Source organism: Rhineura floridana, chromosome 10 (assembly GCF_030035675.1).
Source record: "Rhineura floridana isolate rRhiFlo1 chromosome 10, rRhiFlo1.hap2, whole genome shotgun sequence".
NCBI lineage: Eukaryota > Metazoa > Chordata > Lepidosauria > Squamata > Rhineuridae > Rhineura > Rhineura floridana.
Window position 1 is genome coordinate 22,445,954 of NC_084489.1, and position 21,830 is coordinate 22,467,783.

The 21,830-nt window shown below is 39.4% G+C and overlaps 1 protein-coding gene across 2 annotated transcripts in view; it reads right to left on the minus strand.

The window, feature by feature from the left end:
- DNAJC13 (DnaJ heat shock protein family (Hsp40) member C13) overlaps positions 1 to 21,830 on the minus strand; it is a 91,247-nt gene that overhangs the window by 59,585 nt on the left and 9,832 nt on the right. For both annotated transcript variants that reach the window (XM_061587930.1, XM_061587929.1), the window contains exons 3-18: positions 19,985 to 20,060; positions 13,454 to 13,603; positions 12,690 to 12,731; positions 11,059 to 11,259; positions 9,293 to 9,499; positions 8,441 to 8,536; positions 8,048 to 8,139; positions 6,895 to 7,061; positions 6,688 to 6,767; positions 6,434 to 6,603; positions 4,929 to 5,028; positions 4,174 to 4,281; positions 3,635 to 3,790; positions 3,163 to 3,219; positions 1,062 to 1,183; positions 505 to 580 (exon numbers count right to left, since the gene is read on the minus strand). In XM_061587930.1, coding sequence (XP_061443914.1) covers positions 505 to 580; positions 1,062 to 1,183; positions 3,163 to 3,219; positions 3,635 to 3,790; positions 4,174 to 4,281; positions 4,929 to 5,028; positions 6,434 to 6,603; positions 6,688 to 6,767; positions 6,895 to 7,061; positions 8,048 to 8,139; positions 8,441 to 8,536; positions 9,293 to 9,499; positions 11,059 to 11,259; positions 12,690 to 12,731; positions 13,454 to 13,603; positions 19,985 to 20,060 — 1,900 coding nt within the window. The remainder of the gene's footprint in view (positions 1 to 504; positions 581 to 1,061; positions 1,184 to 3,162; positions 3,220 to 3,634; positions 3,791 to 4,173; positions 4,282 to 4,928; positions 5,029 to 6,433; positions 6,604 to 6,687; positions 6,768 to 6,894; positions 7,062 to 8,047; positions 8,140 to 8,440; positions 8,537 to 9,292; positions 9,500 to 11,058; positions 11,260 to 12,689; positions 12,732 to 13,453; positions 13,604 to 19,984; positions 20,061 to 21,830) is intronic.

Sequence of the window (21,830 nt, forward strand, 5' to 3'; positions counted from 1 at the left end):
CCACAGTTTCAATAGGTTTGCCATGCAGCATGTTGGATTACTATTTGAGAAACAACTCCAAAAATTCCTTAAAAGCACCAGATCTTCTCTATATTTCAGCTGGCAGCGGGGGGGGGGGGGCGTGAGTCTGCAGATAATTCCTTACAAACAGTGGAGATTCAGAGGCAACCTTAAGCATCACTCAGTGAGCATCTGCAGAAACGGTGGAACTTGTGGAATGACCTGATAGCACATAGCTACAATTTAGAAAAACTGGGGAAAATCTATGCTTGTACAGAAGTACATGAACAAACTTAAAAGGATTCTCTAGATTCCAGATGCTGTCTACTGATCATAAAAGTCCATCACAAAATCTTCCATTAACATGTATACAGTAAAGCACAACATTTATTCCACATTGGTTTCCCCTTAGCCTAATTAAATAATGTGCTGACGCGACACAGTTGAGTCATCTGAAAAATAACACAAGTGAAATTAAAAATGACATGTAATGCAGATTCTTACCAAAATACGTTTCAACAAGTTCAAAGCAGTTGCATTTTCAGCTGTCCAGAGGCCTACTAGATGTCTACTCAGCTGTCTAAAAATTAAAGAGATTGAGAAATGCGCTATTTATTTGCCAGGAAAAAAAATCAACCTCAGCCCATGTAATAAATTTTATTGTTCTGAAGTTCCTGTTGAGTATCTACAATCTGACTCCCATTTTAACTGTGTCTGCTGTGTAGCCTACCCCTCCCGACGTCTCAAGGTAGGCTACAAATATTGAACTTAAACCCCAACCTTCTTAACATCAACAGTAGGTACTGGCTATCTTCCAAATTGCCATTAATATACAATCCAATATATCTACCTATCAATTTCCAATCCGCTACCTCTGTGCCTGGCACTTTCAAATCAGGTAGTCTACTCAGAGTTGGGGAGGGTGAGAGAAAAAGGGAATGAGGACTTTTCAACAGATATTGTCTGTGCACTTATCAGTTGGGAAGGAGGACGTTATAAAATTAGGAAGACAGTGCATGAGAGGAATAGCATATAAGCAAGTGACATAATTCTAGGCTTACCTGTTTGTAAGCATCCTTTGATCTGTGCTTATTGTAAACATAGCAGTGTGCAAGTGACGAGGTAAGGCACCTTCACTGAGGGCAAGTTCTTGCATTTTGGTTGCTATTTCTTTATCTCCCTCCTTCAGAAACAGACCAAGAGGATAAGAAAAAAACTTAGTTAAGTTATTCCACCTTTAGCTTACAATGTCAAACACTGGAGTGTTTGCAATTGGAGATATTATGTTGTGTCTTTAGTACACATAATTTGTTGTTATGTGCCTTCAAGTCGACTACGACTTATGGCGTCCCCATGAATCAGCGACCTCCAAGAGCATCTGTCGTGAACCACCCTGTTCAGATCTTGGAAGTTCAGGTCTGTGGCTTCCTTTATGGAATCAATCCATCTCTTGTTTGGCCTTCCTCTTTTTCTACTCCCTTCTGTTTTCCCCAGCATTATTGTCTTTTCTAGTGAATTATGTCTTCTCATGATGTGTCCAAAGTACGATAACCTCAGTTTCATCATTTTAGCTTCTAATGACAATTCTGGTTTAATTTGTTCTAACACCCAATTATTTGTCTTTTTCACAGTCCATGGTATCCGCAAAGCTCTCCTCCGACACCACATTTCAAATGAGTACAGATAATACTTAAACTGAAATCAAGTTATTTGACTGGACTATGTTTTTCTTTACTTCTGTTCTCTGCTTTGGCAAGAGACCCAAGAGTCCTATTAATGCTACAGACAGATCTAAATAGGTGTTGACTTCCATACTTTTCAAATAGAGAGTATCGCCATTACTCCTTTGTTCCAGGATATTTTGGTACAAACTAGTAAGCAATTGATGGCAAGCCTGGTATATTTCATTTTTGTGGTAGTTTTTTCCTCCTCTGCATATGAAATGATTTGCCTGTGCCTGTTAGGATGTTGGGTTTCTATGACTGTTCAGGATTTAATGTTGAATTTTATTGCATTTATTGTTTTCATCTATGAGTCATCTAGAGTTTTTATGATGTGGCTAACAAAAATATTACACTGTAGATTGGGGTTACCATCCTTTTGGGGCTCACGGACACATTTGAAGACCACAGAAACTGTTATGGGCACCACACAAACTCACAAACATGCATAGATGGATGCTCTAATCCCACCCGTAAAAGAAGTGTTCTTTTTTTCAAGCATAATAGACAGAGGCGATCTTCCCAGAGAATGCAGCTAGGGAGGGATGGCTAACCTAGCTGAAATCACCAGGAAGGTCACACCTCCAACCCCTGCAACAGTTAGGCTTGGGGAAAAAAAAAACTTCTATTGGAGCCAATGGAAGTAGTTCACGGCTGGGCAAGTGAAAGTTAAGTCTTTCCTTCCCAACGGTGACCTCCCTCTCTTGAAAATAACTCCCACAACCCATCACAATTAGGTTTGAAAGAAGCCTTCTATTAGCTACATCAGAAGGCTTTTTTCAATCCTAATTACAGTGTGGTGGAGGGGATGCTGCAGGTGGCAAGGAAGGGCTTGGCAGGCACATATGCACCCACGGGTGCTGCACTGACAACCTCAGTTGTGTATAATCTAACCAGATTAGTCTGCAAAGAGTTTCCTGGAATACCATTTAAGACTTCAGATATGGCTCTTCTACCATGCCGCTCCCCCATCCCACCCCAAATCCTATTTCTTTATCAGCATCAAACCTGAGGAAGAGTACTGTGAAACTGAAAATCTAGCTCCTTGTTTTATTACTTAATTGATCCTAATCATGGTATTGTTACTCCTCCCCTTTGGAATTTTTACTGAGAATGCCAACAGCAGCCCTTATGAGAAGGATACACAATGCTAAACTCATCTATTTGTATGTTAGTTACATTCATTTTGAATGGAATATGCAACCAATAAAACATCCAGTTTTAAAATAAAGAATTTAGCTATGAATTACAGCTACAAAGAAGTTAAAGCTAGCTCGTAGGCTTACTCCATTCCAAACAGCTGAATGCAATTGTGAAAAAAATCAGAAAATGTTTTCCTTAAAAAAAACTTACCTAGATGCTTATTTGATTAAAGGTTATTGCTGTTCTCAATCTCACTGAAAAATGAAGTGAAATATTACAAAGCTATTTCATGTCTTACCTCTATTATTGCCTTCATAACCAATCCAGCTCCCTTCACAATGGCCATAGAAGGGTGCTGCAAAACAAATCATAAAAAGTAGCATGCCATTATTCCCTAGTGCAGTGTTAACTGACCTGTGAAAATAAAGAATTTATGGTACTGGGACAAGTTTAACAGGGTGATCTAGAACTGCAGCTGTCATTTTGACTCTTGCTACTTGTTAAACACTTCAATGGGTATTCCATGCAACAGCTTCTCTGTTTTAAAGCTGGACCTGTTCCATACAACACAGATACATAGCTCTTAGCCTTCTAAAATGGGATCTAGAAAAAGAATGTGAAAAAGCTTGAATGATCATGTTAGGGCAAATTTTCATTTTCAAGTTTGTTTTTTCAGGGTTAATATGTGAATTTTCCTCAAAGTGTTAGTTCAACTAGCAACAGAAACAAAGTGGAATTTTTGCAATCCTCTTTCTTAACACCAAACTCACCTGAAAGAGCTTGAATAGGGTTCTCCCATTAGATGCAACCATTTCTAGTAACATATCAAACTGTTGCCCTTCTGTCGTCTCACTGTATGGAGCACAGAGAGCAAAAGTAAGGAAGTCCAAAAGTGAACTAATAACTAGGGCACCTGTTCCATGTTCCTGAAATTTTTTAAAAAAAGGCAATTTTAGATATAGTAGTGTGTGTGAGCGTGTGTGTGTATATGTGTACACACACACACACACATATAAACTTCTGCAGAAAAGAATTCTATGGTTCATAAGCTACAAAGTGGCACATCCTTGCTATTTTCTACTCGTGACTTTGGCTTCAAACATAAACGTCATTGCTTCAAATTACGTTTTCAAGAACAATTATAACAGATAATGTAATATGATCAGATCCACAACATCACAAGTCCCCTAAAAACCAAGAGATAAATGTAAAAATCCTTACAATTTTCTAAATTATCTAAGCAATTGTCCCACCCTACCCCTAAACACAAAATCTTTAAGTATTTGACAAACATAGAAGATTTATTTACCACATGGGAATTAAATTTCTCCAATAGGTTTTCCAAGAACTTCTTTGAAGAAAGAAGCGATGCTTTATTTAACTGTTCCTGCCTCAGGTCATAGTCATCATGCATAGGCTATGGATAAAACATACCATTTAATCAGAATGAGGGTATCAAACAATTTTAACAAGCTTTCTTTGTGAACAGACTCTGCTTTAAGGTGCCAACTGTATCAATGATAGTATGAAACCCACGATAAAAATTAAAGGGGTCCTAGCTTGTATTATTTTTTCCCATCTACTTGAGATGTCATGTATGAAGACGACATCCATTCCTCAAACCAAACACATTGCAATTTCCCTTCTTCTAGAACAAGGTTCTTAAGATGTCAGGGAGCTTCCACACACTAAAAAAAAGTTGTCCAAGCTTCCTTGTGTAATTAAGGCTCTCACCCCCTTTACCCTCTACAATCAAGGGAAAGGGACAGTACAGGGTCACCTAATCGCCACACCTATAAAGGAGGACAGAAAAATCTTCTTGCCCATACCATTCAGACAAGAAATGATTATGTGTATAATCTTCCACTGTGGGGAAAGCCGAGTGGACAGTAATGTACTGATCACTCAAAACATGTACTGAGCTCCTCCCGTAACATAACTCTGCATCTTCCTAGGGAGATCACTTCATTATAGGAGTCACAGTGTATAGCCCATGAAACCAAGAGGGTAGATGTCCTATTTTAGCATACTTGAATTTTTGAGTACGTGAGTTAAAGTACTTACACACATGAGGGCACAAAGCATATCGATGGAAGCATGAGTTACTCCATCATTGTTCCTTTTAAGCGCTTTCACTACCTTCACTCCCAGGCGCTCACGAAATCTTTCAAAACACAGCCAAGTATTAGACAGAGTACCGAAATAACAGCAGTATGTTGATAGGTATTAAATTTAAATTGTCCTACCAATTTAAAATGTTTGGTCTAGCCAGTGCATAAGAAAGATGTGATAACAGCATATTGTAGGAACAGTAAACTTGAACATTACTAAAAATTCAATCAATGTTACTTTTCTACTCACAAATTTCAAAACTATTCATGAAAGCTCAACGATATGGCCTAGCAGCTGTGGACGGTATAACTTTGAATAAAATGAAAAGCTTTCCTGCCTCATTAGGTACAGCTAAAGAATCACCACCAAGAATAGAGAGGGGAAAGTGAGTGCAATGAGACCTTGTCCATCACAGGAAATGAACTACATGGCTAAGTGCAACCAAGTTGCCAAATGGTATTTGAAGAGCAAAGCTGAAGCAGCATAAAAGGTGGGGCTCAGTGGGTGACCTGGGAAGACAGCAACTGTAGCAATACTGAGCCTAATGGACTTCTTCAGCAATCTGGATGGGAAACCACTGGGAATCCCATATAATATCAGGTTATCTTTTATATTTAAACAGCATTACTAAAATAATCAGATTGTTCCCCCCAAAACCAAGTAAAAGTAAATAGATGTTTAAAAGCCTTTAAAAAAAGCACTACCACCACTAAACCTTTAATACATGTTTAATTTTGATCCAGTGATGGTTAGCATCCAGGTAACTGAGCAACGGTGCCAGTTTTCCCATTGCCTCTGCAAACTTTTTTTTTTTTACAGATACACATAATTGTATGCATGCTTGTTCAGCAACGCTAGTTATATAAGCTTCACTCCAAAATCTTCATAATTACTGCTGCAGCTGAACTCAAGGGGAACATCTTGCCACATTCACTTGTGGTAGGAACCACTGGAGCACCTAATCTAGCTGCATTTGAAGCCCCATTACTGGAGGAAAACCAAGTATTTTACTGCCTTCTACACAAATCATAGGCAAGAGGAGCAGATTTCTAGTGATGGAACTCCCAAACTACACCTTTCTTCTTCTGTACAGAGCTATAATCAAACCTGTAGTGGAAAATGAGTGAAAATTTGAAGACTATTTTTTTGTTTACTGCAATTAAATAATCCAGTACTGTCTATACAGACATCACAGAAAATATGTGCCATAGAGATCAGTTAGCCATTATGGATAATAAAGCAGGGGAGGCAGGACTGGTACAGCAGTATCTATGTTGCTTTGCAGAAACCATTGTGGAAGCCCCTAACTTTCAAAAGGGCTCAGAAAGTAAACAACTCAAGACTATTGTTGTGCGTCGCCCAGAGTGGCTGGAGAACCAGCCAGATGGGCGACTAATAAATTTAATAAATAAATAAATAAACTATTACAAGGCTGCTGTTAAAAGTCAAGAACCTACCTTGGAAGTTGAGTGAAAGCAAGGAATCCAGCTTTGGAGGCAACTAATCTTCTAACAGCTTGGAACTGGCTTTCAAGCTCTGCAGTAGATGCCGTCATGTCACCCTCTTGCGAGAGTAATGCTGTTATAGCAGTATTTATTAGTTTCTCTTTGTTTTCTGAAAACAAGCCCTGAGGAAAGGAGGAAGGATATTAACCTTTTTGTTAGAAATAGATCATAAAAGAACATACAAAAGAATTATTTTTTTAACTTACATCTTGTGTCACTGCATGCAGAACTCCACTGTAAGAAATGTTAGAATTGAACCTAAAAACAGCATCTGCAAAGTTACCATCTGCAACGGAACAAGCATAGAGAAAAATATCAAATGGGAATATTGTAGGGTACCAGCAGAGCTTACTTTGCAGCAAACTTACAAAGTACTTATTTTGAAAACTATGAACCCCAAACAGAAGACTTACTTGGAGGTGCTGCCAAGAACCTGAGATGAAGGCTTTCAACTTCCTCTTCCACTGGCATACTCAACAGGCCCCACCGCTGTTCTTTGTCTGTTGGTGTCATCTTCACACAGACATCCCTATTGCCAGAGGCTCTTACTCCATCCAGCAAACTGGCTAACAATGAGTCCCTAGGAAAATTGTCCAAACAATCAGTTTTGCCAGGCCAAGAAGTTAAGAATGCTTAGAAACATACAAGCACATTTTATTCTACGTTATATAGAGCAAGTATTTCCTGGTCCTACGGAGGCAAGTCTGTAAACATAGAATACCTCATAATAGATAGTTTCCAACATACTCTTATCTGCCTCATGGCATTGCAGGGGATGGTATGAGGGAAAGGAAAGTGACTGAGGCAACATGTTGACATATGGAAGCTTGATAAACAGCTTTTGAGGAAACAAATGAGAAACTATGATTTAATGAACAGCTTGCTGCAATGTAAGGAGAGACAATGGAACTTTAACACTTTCAATTTCTTTATTACCAACCCTCATTTGTAGAGAGGGGAACAAAACTGATTTGGATGGTTTAGCTGATTCAAAGGTCTGGGCTAGTCATTTTTGCAGAAGTCATCTAGGTATTTTAAAAAGTCAATTCAGTAAAAACCAACCTGCAATTCTTTGATTTTTTCTCTGTGTGTTTGATATTGCTATTTTACCTTCTGAAATAGTGCTACTGGATTCTTTTAAAAGGTGGTTCCTACCCTTTTATGGGTCACGGACCCCTTTGAGAATCTGATGAAAGCTACAGACCCCCATAAATAAATACAATTTTATTGCACTGGAAATTGATTTTTTTTGCACTTTGTTTATGGACCCCCAACCACAGGTTAGCAATCCCTGTTTTAAAAGAAACTCAAATGGCTATCCTAACTGCCTACCTGTAGGGAAACTTATTTTCAGAATCACATTTGAACCTTTTCTAGTTTTTGCAGGGTTTGATATCAAGAACCTACTGCAGTCCCTCCCAGATGTGGCATAAGCTTAAAATGAATATGCAGCAGTGTGCCCTGGTTGTAGCTGTAAAGCCAGCTAGAGAAACACTTCAAGGTTTACTATCTAAATTGACATCCATATAAATGAGAAATTGACAGTTCAAGAACATTTAAAAATACCTCTCTGTTGAAGAATATTTTCGGATTTGTCCCTTGATAAACTCTATGGTAAAAAGCTGTGGATTTTCAGAATCACACACTAGCGCAAATACCTTTAAAGAAAGAGTGTATCAAATAGGTAGTCAGACTAATTCTGTCACTATTCTGCACATTATATTTAAATGAGAGATTAAAGGTTTCAGCATTACAGAAAACATACTCTTGGATTTTCTACATCCTAATATTGTTGCACTTAAAACTCAATTCTCAGTTGTGTTCCTAGTCTTAAAAATGTGATTTGAAGTTTATATAAGAGTGGGTTTAAACAGTTTATGCTTATTTATTCTAGCATGATCTGTAACCTTTACTGTTTTTCTTTCCTGATCCAAAGCTCTAAACAAGCTTGTCCCTTACCTCTCCTAAGGGTTTCAGTGTTGCAATATTGTACGTAGCTGGGTCACGTTCCACAAAGCACGTTTCTGTAAGAGCCAATATCCTTTTCACTGGTTCCTTTAAAAAAAAAGAGGCATTACATTCTAACTGCTAGAATCATAGAAACCAAATCAAATCTCACATTTGGGGGGCAATTCTTCTCTGGTAGCAAGTCAAGCCAATTTCTGTTATTGCTATGATTTGGATCCAGACTTGGATTTATTTTTGAAATGTTTATCTTTTTAAGTAAAGAAACAGAAAAATAGAAGTAACCAAAAAAGATTAGCAATACAACCGGGGCACTGCACAGAATAAGTGCATTACCACACTAGATATTTCTCTTACTGTCTCTTAATATTTGATGTTAAAAATATCTACTTTGGGATCCAAGATCTACTTAGTTCTTGCAAGAGATATGAAGCCCAGTGCAACCTTTACTTTTCCCCTTTAAACTACTGACCATGACATAACACCATCTTCTTCAGAAACACTTCTCAAACGAAGTGGGGCATGGATGGCTACTGTCTACAAAAGAGAACCTAAAGCCCCATGGACTTACAGAACTAGTTTCTCTTATTTGGATTCCAACCATTTGAAATATAAGAAATATATTTTTAAAACAATAACTTCATGGCTAATACAAGATTGTATATTTATATTTATGTGTGCAGTCTTCTTTAAAGAAGTTATACTTATTCACATAAGAGAACACAGAACTCAATCACCAAAATTTAGTGAAAGGGAGTGGGGTAGTAGAAGAGCGACACACGCACACAAAAAGGAATTTTGTCAACTTCAAGACTCAAGCAATGCATTTGAATTTTTAGGCCTTACCGAATGTCTAGGAGATATCTTCTGGACTACAAATTCTGCTAAAGATGTAATAGATTCATCATTGCTGTATTTCCCAAAGCGAAGAGTTAAATACTGTTCAAATTCTAAAGGTTCTTTCCTTATCCTCAAGGAGATGCCAACATAGTTGCCAGCATGTTCTATTGCACTTTTGATAATTTCTTCCCTTTGCTCAGAAGCAAATAAATGCTGCAAATTTCAAGATACTTCAATAAGTTGCTTGCTATAAACAAACAAAAGACTGTGGCAAGACTGTAACTTTAAAAGTGTTCATACATTTAAAAATCTATGATCATGAATGCAATAGTATTTGTAAAACTGAATACAATTAATATGAAACAATTCAATGTTTCTTATCTTCTCCCAACTGCCCAAATGCCTGCTGAGCAAAAGAGTCAAAATATCCAAGGTATCTTATCACCAGGGAATCTATACATATAATAAAAATGTAAATGTCACTGTGCAGTTTGCAGCATCTCAAACAGATCGCACTGCAAACTGCAGCATGAACGCTTTCACTCCCCTCACCTGCATGCCACTTGCTCCATCTGCCACTGCTTGCCTCGGCAGGCAGGCAAGGCAGTGGTGGCAGCCTTGGTGAGCTAGTGGGCGAGTGGCCTGGGTGGTGGCAGCAGCTTGTGCAGGAGACTGGAGTACAGCCTCAGCACACTGCACAGTGGCGCAATTTGTCCAGTTGAGGTGATGGCATGCAGCAGTAGCTGCAGCACAGGTAAGGCAAATGGCAGAGGAGTTTGAGCAAGCCTCATGGAGGCCAACGTCTACCAACACCTGGAGGCACTGGAGGGTATTGCAAGGGGGGTTGGCGAGTGAAGTTGGTTGCCTGGGGTGGTTTGGGGGCACCATGGGTGGTGGTGGTGGTGGTGGTGGTTTGGGAGCTCTGGGGGTGGGTAGGGGTGGCATGCAAAGCGCGTAGGGGCTAAGGATCAATTATATATTCTAGTTCAAACACTTAGGTAATTATGATACAATACAACCACATTTGGAATACTGCAAATGCACTGCATACAACTCTGATTGCCTCACCTCAAAAAGGAAATTCTAGAGCTGGAAAAGGTGCTGAAAAGGCCAAGCAAAATTATCAAGGAGATGGAACAACTCCCTGTGAGGAAAGGTTGCAACATTTGGGGCTTTTTAGTTTAGAAAAAAATGAAAAATGAGTGTGGGGGGACAAGATAAAGGTGTATAAGATTATGCATGGCATGAAAAAGGTGAACAGACAGAAGATCCCCCCCCCATGACACTAGAACCTAGGGCTTCTAGTATCTGAATGTTGAAAGATTCAGGACATACAAAAGGAGATACTTCTCCACCCAATGCATAGTTGAAACTATGGAGTTTGCTCCCACAAGAGGTAGTGATGATCATCAGCTTGGATGGCTTTAAAAGAGGATTAGACAAACTCATGGAGAAGATGCCAATTAATGGCTACTAGCCATGATGGCTATATGTTCTACCTCCAGTATTGGAAGCAGAATGTCTCCGAATAACAGCTGCTGGGAATTACAAGTGCTGCTTACAGGCTTCCCTTAGGCATCTAGTTGGCAACTGAGACAACAGGATGCTGGAGGAGATGAGCCTTTGATATAAATCAGCAGGGCCCTTCTTATGTTGACAAAGCACAGAGTGCTAGATTCTGACCTTACCAGTGAATCAACCGAGTCTACTAAATTCAAGGCTACTGGGGTCTCAATTCAGACATAGGTGACGTTTTATGTTTCGATACTTACTAGTCTACTAAATCCACCAAAGAGTATACAGAAGCCTCCAGGATAATCAGACAGATCTACAAATCCTTCAATATTTCTGTAGTCATAAGAACACAGGACTTTATTTGTTGCAGGATTAATTTGGTCAAAGCCTCCGGGAGTCACTTCTAGAATTACAGGTTTTCTTGTATCACTCCAGTGGTGCTTATAACAGTTGTATCTCTGAAAAAGAAGTGGTAGCTAGTTAAGGACAATAAATAAATAAATCACACAGTACCACAAAACAATTTGGAGCAGTTGTTTTATAGGAAAGCAGATGAACAGAAGTCTAAAAATACTTCCACTTTGTAGGTGCTTCCTGATTAGGAAAAAATTAACATATGAAACATCATACTACGATGAACTATGTTTATTTATTTATTATTTAATTTGTATCCCACCCTTCCTCACAGCAGGAGCCCAGGGTGGCAAACAAAGCGCTAAAAACACTTTAAAACATCATAAAAACAGATATTAAAATACATTAAAACAAAACAGCGTTAAAAACATTTAAAAAAAACTTTTAAAAGGGGTTAAAAACATTATTAAAAAACATATTAAACAATTCTAAGACAGACGCAGACTGTTCTATTCCAAAAAAGAAGAGCAGTTTAAGAATGATTTGAATGCTGTGAAACAAGACAAAGTGCATAGACTAAGAAGGAAATGAAGTCTTCACTTCATAATAAAATTAAACAGATGAATAGAAGTTTCATTCTCTCACACATAAGCACAACCCATGACTAAGTAAAGATGGAAACAAGTAAAAAAAACAGATGTTGCTCAAAATTTTGAAACAAACTCATGGTTTAAGTTACTGTAACTTCAATTGACATCCACAGAAAACAGTTATGATGAAAGTGAGATATGTCCTGACCTCAAAGCTTATGCAACACTTACCAAGGCAATATTATGAAAATCACACAATATTCTAACATGCAGGTTAAGAGGGCTACTAATGGACAATTTTTTGTTTAAATTTCATTTAGTGCACGGATTTGTCAAGTTACCAAAATCTGTCAAGCCATAGGGCAGGAAAGACTTCAATCTAATGCAATCTCATATGTTGGGGCTCGAGCTTCTAACTCAAAATATCTCCAGCAGATTATTAAAGAACATAAAAGAGACATACTTTAATATTTATATCCCAACTTTTGATCAGATGATTCTAAACACCATTAACTCAATTTGAAAGTTACCCACAGCCCTCAGTCTTCTGGTTGGTGACAATGGGCAAAATTACGTTCTCCCTCACTACTGCAGTTCCAGGACAACTGAAAGTTGGGAGCAAATTTATTTCTGGCAAGGACCCAGTTGCTCTGCAGAAGCTCCTTCCCTGGCCAAAGGCTGAGGCCAGGCTAGTCTTCACCTTACCATGCTGTACTTCCTGGGAGAGAGGGGTCCCAGCCTTTGTTCCTCTGGCTGGCAGCAAAGGCCAGAGTTTTCCTTCCCCTCCCTTCTCAAATCCCAAGGCAACTGTGTTATGTATAATATACAGATAAGGAAACATACACAAAACATGTTTACCAGCCACTTGTAAGCCTCAGCATGGAAGGAAAACTAAACTTTAATAAAAACAAGGATTTATTTTAAGAGATATGGAAGATACTTGCCCGTCCTGTGATTTTTCCTTCAGCAAAATCAGTTCTGAATCTCTGGGCCAGAAAGAACAGAGAGAAAAAAACAGAATCAATGGAAATTGCACCAAACCAGTTATCCTACATTTAATGCAGATAATTCAATTTGTTGCATGCTTCCTTGAGTTTTAAGTACAGTGGGTTGAATCCTTCAACTCACAGAAGAACCCCCCAATTTAATGGAAGGACTGTTTTATATCACATGCTACAGCACTTTGTCAGAAAAACCAAACTAAACCCGAAGATAATGGCTTTTATCCAATGAAATTGCCTCATTCAGAACTCTTCCTCTTCTCCCCCCGTGTGTCCTCAAAATCTATTCTGGGGAGTTCCCAAAACCCTCCTGAACATATTTGAGGGGCATGAAGTGAGGAAAGGGAGATGTTCTGCTCCACAAGCAGAAGTCCTTGCACAAACAGGATGACTTCATTGGATACAACCCAATGTTCTGCGTGTGCAAGAGCATAAATACTACTACAAAGCTTACCTATTACATAGCACTGTGAGCTCATAAGCACTAAATAGCTATTTGCCTTTTGCTGATTGTTCTTTGGGTTCAACCAAATAGCTTGGATCCAAAGCATAGCTGGCAGAGTTGTAATGGCTGGAAGTTATCAGTAACTAAGAAATGGCAAACGTATTTTGTACTAAAATTATACATCCAGCAGAAAATGAACATTTCTCATTTTAGTATAGTTAACAATACAGGGATCAGATTTTTAGAACTAACAGATTCCTACCAGTGCTTCTGTAAGGAGTTCAGTTCTGTGTTCTGTAGAAAACTTAAGCGTTTCGGACTTTTTCCCACTTCCCTTACGAAATGTGAGGCTGAATTCTGTTCCTTGTCCTTTTCCAACTGGGCTGATGCTACAGATATCTCCATAAGGCCACTAAACCAAAAGATTAGAGTTGGAGAATATTCTGTCACCGTAAAGGCATAGATTCCTAGCCCAATATAAATTACTGAAAAGTATAGAGAAATGTTTGTCATATGGTATACTGCGTTTTTCTTCAATTTTTTATTTGCAAATATAACAGAGAGAAAAAAATTAAAAACAACAAAAAGCCATTCGCAGCTGACACTAACATTAAGAATAGTTCATCAGTCCTGATTTAAACATATACATTAATACTGGCAGTCCAAGTAGGTATTTAAATAAAATTGATGGCTATAAGCCATGCATTCACAAGTAAAAGGGCAGTGAGATCTTCAAACTACTGGGTAACAAATGGTGGATATTTGTCCTTCCAACCTTGCAGTTCAAGCTTCTTTACCACCAGAACATTAATTGTTTGGTTATCCATAAATTATACCTTATATATCCCATTCCAATAACCTACATATGGCCAACAAGAGAGTTTAGGATGCTACAAAGAAGTCCTTCTGTTGGAAGAATGAAAGCAGGAGACCATTTCTGCCTCTGATAGGAGAACTATGAAAGCAGGACATTCAGCAGCACAGGTAAGCAGACCATTAGCATGGCGAGAAAGTGTACCAACAGAACCCCACATTGGCTCATATTCAAGACTAGGTACATACACCTATTCTAACGTTCACAGCTCTTAATTAGCACTTCATTAACTCTAGAATCACAAGACACACAAAGACAAAGTAATATCTCCAGTATGTATTCTAGTATCAGCAACTGCATCAATCTTCATACTAAAAATATGATAGTAATGACCTGTGTGTCTGGGTACCCAAAATAGATTGCCTATTCTAAATTTATGATGTATTATCTTTTTCATTTTTATTCTGATACCAACAGTCCTAGGTAATTCTTACTGAGCATTGTGTTCTGTACTCAGTCATGGAACCAAAGAAAAATGGTAAGTAACAAAATACCGTATATTCTGGCCTATAAGATGACTTTTTAACCCCGGAAAATCTTCTCCAAAGTCGGGGGTCGTCTTATACGCCGGGTGTAAGGAGAACCTGTGCTGCAAGGTCCCCTTGGATCCCTTACTCTGCCGCGGGATAGAAAGGGTCTGTTAATAAACTCATTAGGGAGTTCCAGTTTTGGGGTTGGGTAGAAAGAGGAGGGCCCATTGTTAGCAGGGGATGAGTTAAGCTGGGAAAATTCCCCCCTCGACGAACGGTGTGATGTCACTCAAACAGCCTCTATTAGAACGTTGCGCCCCTCACCTAGCATAACGGCGGCGGCGGCAGCCTTGGGCTGCTGTTGCTGCGCCCGCTTTTTGCGCTTGGCCTCCTGCTCGAGGCGGAGGAGGGAGGAGCAGGAATGGGCGCTGCTGGGGCGTGACGGTGCCACGAGTAACTCCTCCTCCTCCTCCATGGAGTCAGCAGCCTCCGCCCCTGGCCGCCACCGTGCGCATGCGTGTTCCTAGGCCCGGGGATGAGAGAAGGGGCGGAAGAAGCCCAGCCTCCGTACAACTGAGCGTTGGCAGGGGCGCTCCCTGCCCTCTTCCTCCTCCGCCAAACGCCAATCAGGCACGAGGCATCCAGGCGCGTAGGAGAGGCGGGGCCTGATTGTTTTATCACCAAGGTAACCGTCATGGAGGGATAGAGGTTAGAGGTGGGGCTTAGGAAGCGTCCCCATCCACTTCTACTCGCTGTTGGTCTAGGCTCCGCCTCGCCATGCTAAGGGAGTGAAGGGTTTGGTAAGACGTTTTCTGGTCTTTTTTGTGCGTGCGTGCGTGCGTCCGCCGCCCAGAGACTTTGCAAGTGTTTTCATGACCGCTCTTACAGAGTCCCGTGGAGCAGGCTGCTAGCACGGTTCCTAGGTTTCTGGCATCATCGAGTGTGCTTCTGAGCATATACAGAGTTGAACCCCCAATAGGCCCACAGTACCATTAAGTATGCGCAGAGGGTTTCTAAGAAATCATCATTGCTGTGCTGCTTTTTATTTGTTTATTTTAAACACTTAATATTGGTGTGATGCTTTTTAAGATCATAGAATGGTGCACCATTAATTACACAGCACTGCTCTGTGGAATTAATGTGTCAGCATGTGCAGCGTTTCAGAAACCCCTACAGGCATAATGTATCTGAGCATAATGTATCTGCTGGCTCTTGTTCGGGTTGGACGGAGAGCTGACCAATTCAAGCAGGCTTTGTCTACAACAACCAACCAGTGATTGGCTGGTTGTATGCTGGCAAAAAAAAAAAGGGGGGGGAAACCCCAAAATGCCAGAGCTTGGAAAAGTTACTTTTTTGAACTACAACGCCCATCAGCCCAATCCAGTGGCCATGCTGGCTGGGGCTGATGGGAGTTGTAGTTCAAAAAAGTAACTTTTCCAAGCTCTGTGTAACAGTACAGCACCAGTATCTGTACCTGTTCATACAGTATAGCACCAGTACATACAGTACAGTATACAAATGTCCAACAGTCAAAACCCCATCATGGCTCCACCAGCAAGATAACTGCGCTGCTGCAAGACAATATGGAGTAACAGAAAAGATGGTTCGGGACTGGAAAGCAAATGAAAAAGCATTAAAGAGTATGCCAAGGGGTAAGTGTGCATTAAGAAGAGGCACCCCACATTGGCCAGAACTCGAAAAACATGTAGCAGACATGGTGAATGAGCATCGCCAAAACGGTTATGTAGTGACACGAAATAAAATACGTTTGTTTGCACTTCAGTGGGCCAAATCTAACCCAGATCACAGCAACAGATTTAAGGCCACTGTATCCTGGTGTACTAGATTCATGGGAAGGCATAATTTGGTACTGAGGCAAAAGACGAAAGTTGCCCAAAAATTACTTGCAGATCTTGATAGCGAAGTAAATAGTTTCCATCAATACGTAATACAACAGCGCACTAAACATGGCTATGCGTTAAGTAGTATTGGAAATATGGATGAAACTCCAATGAATTTTGATATGGTTGGAAATAAAACTGTCCATCAAAAAAGTGAAAAAACAATTTTAATTAAAACAACAGGACGCGAGAAGTCCAGTTTTACAGTGGTACTAGGATGCACAGCTGATGGCGCCAAACTGAGACCAATGATTATTTTTAAAAGAAAAACAATGCCGAAACTCAAGTTCCCTGTTGGTTGTTTTGTACATGTGAATGAAAAAGGCTGGATGGATGAAGAAGGGGTAAAGCTATGGCTTGATAATGTATGGAGCAGGCGACCAGGTGGACTTATTCAAAAATGTAGTCTACTGGTGTGGGATATGTTCAGGGCTCATTTAACTCCCAGCACCAAGCAAAGGCTTGCAAGACTAAACACAGATGCGGCAGTTATTCCTGCAGGATTGACATCGTTGGTACAGCCACTGGATGTGTGCCTAAACAAGCCATTTAAAGATTGCATTCGAGAACAATGGAATGAATGGATGGTTAGCGGCGAAAAGTCATTCACAAAAGGAGGAAACATGCGTGCTCCACAGTTGGATGTTTTGTGCAAGTTTGTCATAAAAGCCTGGAATGATATTGATGCAGAAACAGTAATCAAGTCTTTCAAGAAGTGTGGCATATCAAATTCATTAGATGGTATGGAGGATGACTACTTGTGGGAAGATGAAGAGGAAGCCAAAGCTGAGACCACACCATCTGATACAGAATTCGATCCATACGATGACTGCCTTACAAATGTATCACAAGATGTCATTGATGTACTTATGATATCAGATGACGAACAGGAGGATTTTGAAGGCTTTTAAAGGGAAACTGTTTGGTTGTCAGCTTAGAAAACAAACAGCATGGCAGCTCCCATGGGTTTATTGTCTTATCCTTCCTTTCAGCTTTAGAGTGAATTAGGAAAAGTTTAATCCACTTGCACTGTTTTATGTTTACATGTTTGATGACAAACAGCCTTATGTTTGTAAGTGACAGTTTTCCTGCTAAGTACCTGCATGTCATAAGCATTTGAATTAAAATTACCATATTGAAATCAAATCTGATGTTTTTTTAATTTTTATTTGGTGTGCGTTGGAAGAGGGGTAGTCTTATACGGCGAGTATATCCCAAACTCTATATTTTAACTGGAAAAGTTGGGGGTCGTCTTATACGCCCAGTCGTCTTATATGCCAGAATATACGGTACATTGAGTTCCACGTGAAATGACATATAGATCAGAGATCTAAACATTTCGCATTCTTATTAAGTCTATAGTGCTTCAGATTTCTGTCTCCTCAACAATAATCACTGCCCAGCAAGGACATCAAGCAACCTCATACAAGACAAAGGAACTGAACAATTACTCTCGGTAATTAAAAAAAAAAAAATTCCCTTACAACAAATTGCAGATAAACCTCACAAACCATTTGGAGACTATAAAAACTTAAAGCAACTAAATATACAGTGCCTTGCAAAAGTAATCAGACTCCTGACCAATGCTCTCATATTACTGAAGTACAAATAGTACATTGTAATTTCGTTCTGTATGATGTCTTATTTTGAAACACTGACACGCAAAATCAATTATTGTAAGGTGACATTGGTTTTATGTTGGGAAATGTTTGTAAGAAACATAAAAAACTGAAATATGTTGCTTGCATAAGTATTCAGCCCCCACACATTAATATTTCGTAGAGCCACCTTTCATTGCAATAAGAGCTTTAAGTCTTTTGGGGTAGGTATGTACCAGCTTTGCACACAGTGTCAGAGGGATTTTGGCCGTTCTTCTTGGCAGATTCGCTCCAGGTTGTTCAGGTTGCTTGTGGACCGCAATTTTCAAAGAGCACCACAGATTCTCCATGGGACTGAGATCAGGACTTTGACTGGGCCACTGCAGAACATTCACCTTTTTGTTCTTGAGCCACTCCAATGTTGCTTTGGCCTTGTGCTTGGGATCATTGTCCTGCTGAAAAATGAATTTTCTCCCAAGCTTCAGTTTTTTAGTGGACTGAAGCAGGTTCTCTTGCAGTATTTCCCTGTATTTTGCTCCATCCACTCTTCCTTCCATTTTAACAAGATGCCCAGTCCCTGCTGATGAGAAGCATCCCCACAGCATGATGCTGCCACTGAAGGACAGTGACATCCTTCACTGTAGGGATGGTGTGTCTTGAAGCATGGGCAGTGGTAGGTTTGCGCCATACACAGTGCTTTGAGTTTTGGCCGAAAAGCTCTACCTTGGTCTCAACTGACAACAAAACCTTTTCCCACATCGCAGCTGGGGCACTCTCATGCTTTCTGGCAAACTCCAGACGTGCTTTCAGATGGTACTTTTTGAGTAATGGCTTCTTTCTTGCCACTCTCCCATACATGCCAGTGTTATGCAGAGCTCTTGATATGGTTGACTGGTGCACCATTACTCCATGCCCAGCCACTGATCTCTGTAGCTCCTTCAAAGTAATTGTTGGCCTCTCTGTGGCTTCTCTCACAAGCCTCCTTGTTCGAGCACACGGCCTTTTCTTGGCAGTGCCTGGGTGGTGTGATGCAGCTTCCATTTCCTGATTATTGATCCAACTGTGCTAACTGGGATATCCAAATGCTTGGATATTAGTTTGTACCCTTTTCCTAATTATGCATTTGTATTATATTATCCCTCACTTCTGTAGAATGCTCTTTGGTCTTCATTTCCTTCAGATCTACAGCCTGACCAAGGATCCTTCAATAGTGGGGTTTTTATCCTGACAATGTGACAGCAACTTTAATAGTTCACAGGTGGAGGCCAGTGGTAAGGTAACTGTGTCCTCAATAGGGCAATTTCTTTCATGTGTGTAAACTGGGAGCTTCCACAGCACAGGGGTTGAATACTTATGCAAGCAACATTTTTCAGTTTTTTATGTTTCTTACAAACATTTCCCAACATAAAACCAATGTCACCTTTCATTAATTGATTTTGAGTTTCAGTGTCTCAAAATAAAATATCATACTGAATGAAATTATAATGTACCATTTGTAATTTAGTAATATGAGACCATCGGTTAGGGGTCTGATTAATTTTGCAAGGCACTGTATGATTGCATTTAACTAAGGCCAACAGCTATTTTTCATTATCAGAAACAAAAAACACCCCACATTCCAAATAACTGCATTCTTTAATCCCACACTAATATTTACACTCACTAACATGGATGAAAATCTATATATTGCCCAGAAATATGCACTGAAAGGAGAGGAAAATATACCTATGTTATCCAAAGTATTTGACAATGTGTTTGAAAGATGTCAGAGAGTAATTAATTTGAGTACATACCAAGTCATAAGTTAGGCAAATCATTAATTCTGTCATTAACTCATGCAACTGAGACTCATCCTCTGGCACACACACCCCTCGGACTGCCATACAACTCAACTCATTCTCACTTTGGAGACAATACATTTCAAGGAAGCTACTACGCATTCGGCATTACCTGATTTGTAACTTCTAACGTGTTAGGATTGTATGTTGTGATGGCATGAGATCCAACTGAAAAGACGCGCTTATACCTAAAAACATACCAACAAGAAACAAGAATTTAAGCAGAAAGTGTTTGCCCCAAGACTTAATAAAAAACTGAATGATAATAGGAAATTTGCACATGCTATTTCGCTACTGCATCTACTGGACTATGTACAAGTTAGCACTTTCGCTTTCCATATTAGTTTGGAGACACTGTGTGGTAAATCTTTTTCCAGAAGTATGTAAAAGGCCGTTTAGCATGCTACACCATTACAACTTCAGCAAACTGTATGCAACTGGAGTTGCTACCAATATTCAGTAAGAATGGAAAATTAATGCTGATGTATTCAACCAAGACTACATAGTGAGGAGGACAAACTGCATATCATGGAGCTCACAGGTTTCATTCAACTGAAGTTTGCCTTCCCAAATATTGCAGACCAGCTATTCAATACGAATCTGTGAAAAACTGGTACAGGATACCAAAGATGTGAACTTGGGGGAGGAGGGAAAGAGAGAACTGGTTATCAAACAAGTCCAGCCAGCATCGCCTATAAGATGTATGAGAAGAAAATCCAAGCTGAGGCTGTAAACAATATACAAATACTATGGGTTATATCCAGTGATGTCAACTGAGCTGATAATAAGGCTTCTATCAACAGAATGGGGAGGGAAGCAACTTTTGACCATTCCCCCTTTTCCACTGCAGAACCCTAAAATTTATTCCAGAGGGTTGGGGGAATCCATAAAAGTTACTTCCCTCTCCATTCTGCTGATGGAAGTTTTACTATCAGCTGAGCAACACTGCTGGATGCTATCCTAAGTAGCTTTTGATCCTTGGTCTCGTATACCTGCTTTGTACTGATTTTAACAATGTTTTATGGCTACACATCACCCGATAATGCAAGATACAAACACTTTTATACATTCATAAACAGATTTAAAATTTCATCATATGAAGATGGGGTGCATATGAAGACCTTATATAAATTTTGTGCAGTTCACTCCTTGGAATCATAGACACTTCAGTGAATAGAAACAGATCCTGCATGTGAAGTTTTGCTGGCTGACAAAGATTAGTATCTGTATTTGAGTTTTAGGAGTTTTTTTAAAAAATAATCTCTTGTTACTATGAGCACATGCATGTGCAAATACGTTTCGCAAGGGAATAATCCACTTAGTTCTTCTTCCACAACGGAAAAGTGGAATACAAATATATTCAATAAATAATCCCAAGGTGCAATAGGTCTCCTGAAGCTCTGCATATCCACAGCACAACTACTTTGACAAGAATATTCATCAAATTTACTCTTTTAAAAGATCCTAAATGTTACTAAATATGTCACACACACAAAGATGTAAAGAATCAAAATTTCTCAGAGGTGAGGGAAAAAAGCTACTTCTGACTGAACAGAACAGTCATATATGTTAAACCATATCTCTGAATTTAACTATGGACTATCTTAAACATATAAAGCCTTATTACACACAGATAATAGGCAGTTATGTCCCATTTTAATCTTTGACAATCAAAATAAAAAATAATCGAGAATCTAAATATTTGAGTGAAAAGCCAGGATTTTTTTTTAAAAAAAAACATTGAGCTTTTACACTGGCACTGTATCAATGGAACAAACTACTTAAAACAATCTAGCTACAGTATGGCTGTAACTGATTTGAACACTCACAGGAATTCAAAGCAGCAATTGCATACTCTCACTCATAGCAGCAACATTTAAAATAAGTATTCAGCTATTAGAGAAAGAAATCTGCCAAACTTCATTGAAAAATGTTAGAAAACAGTTGTTTTTAAAAGG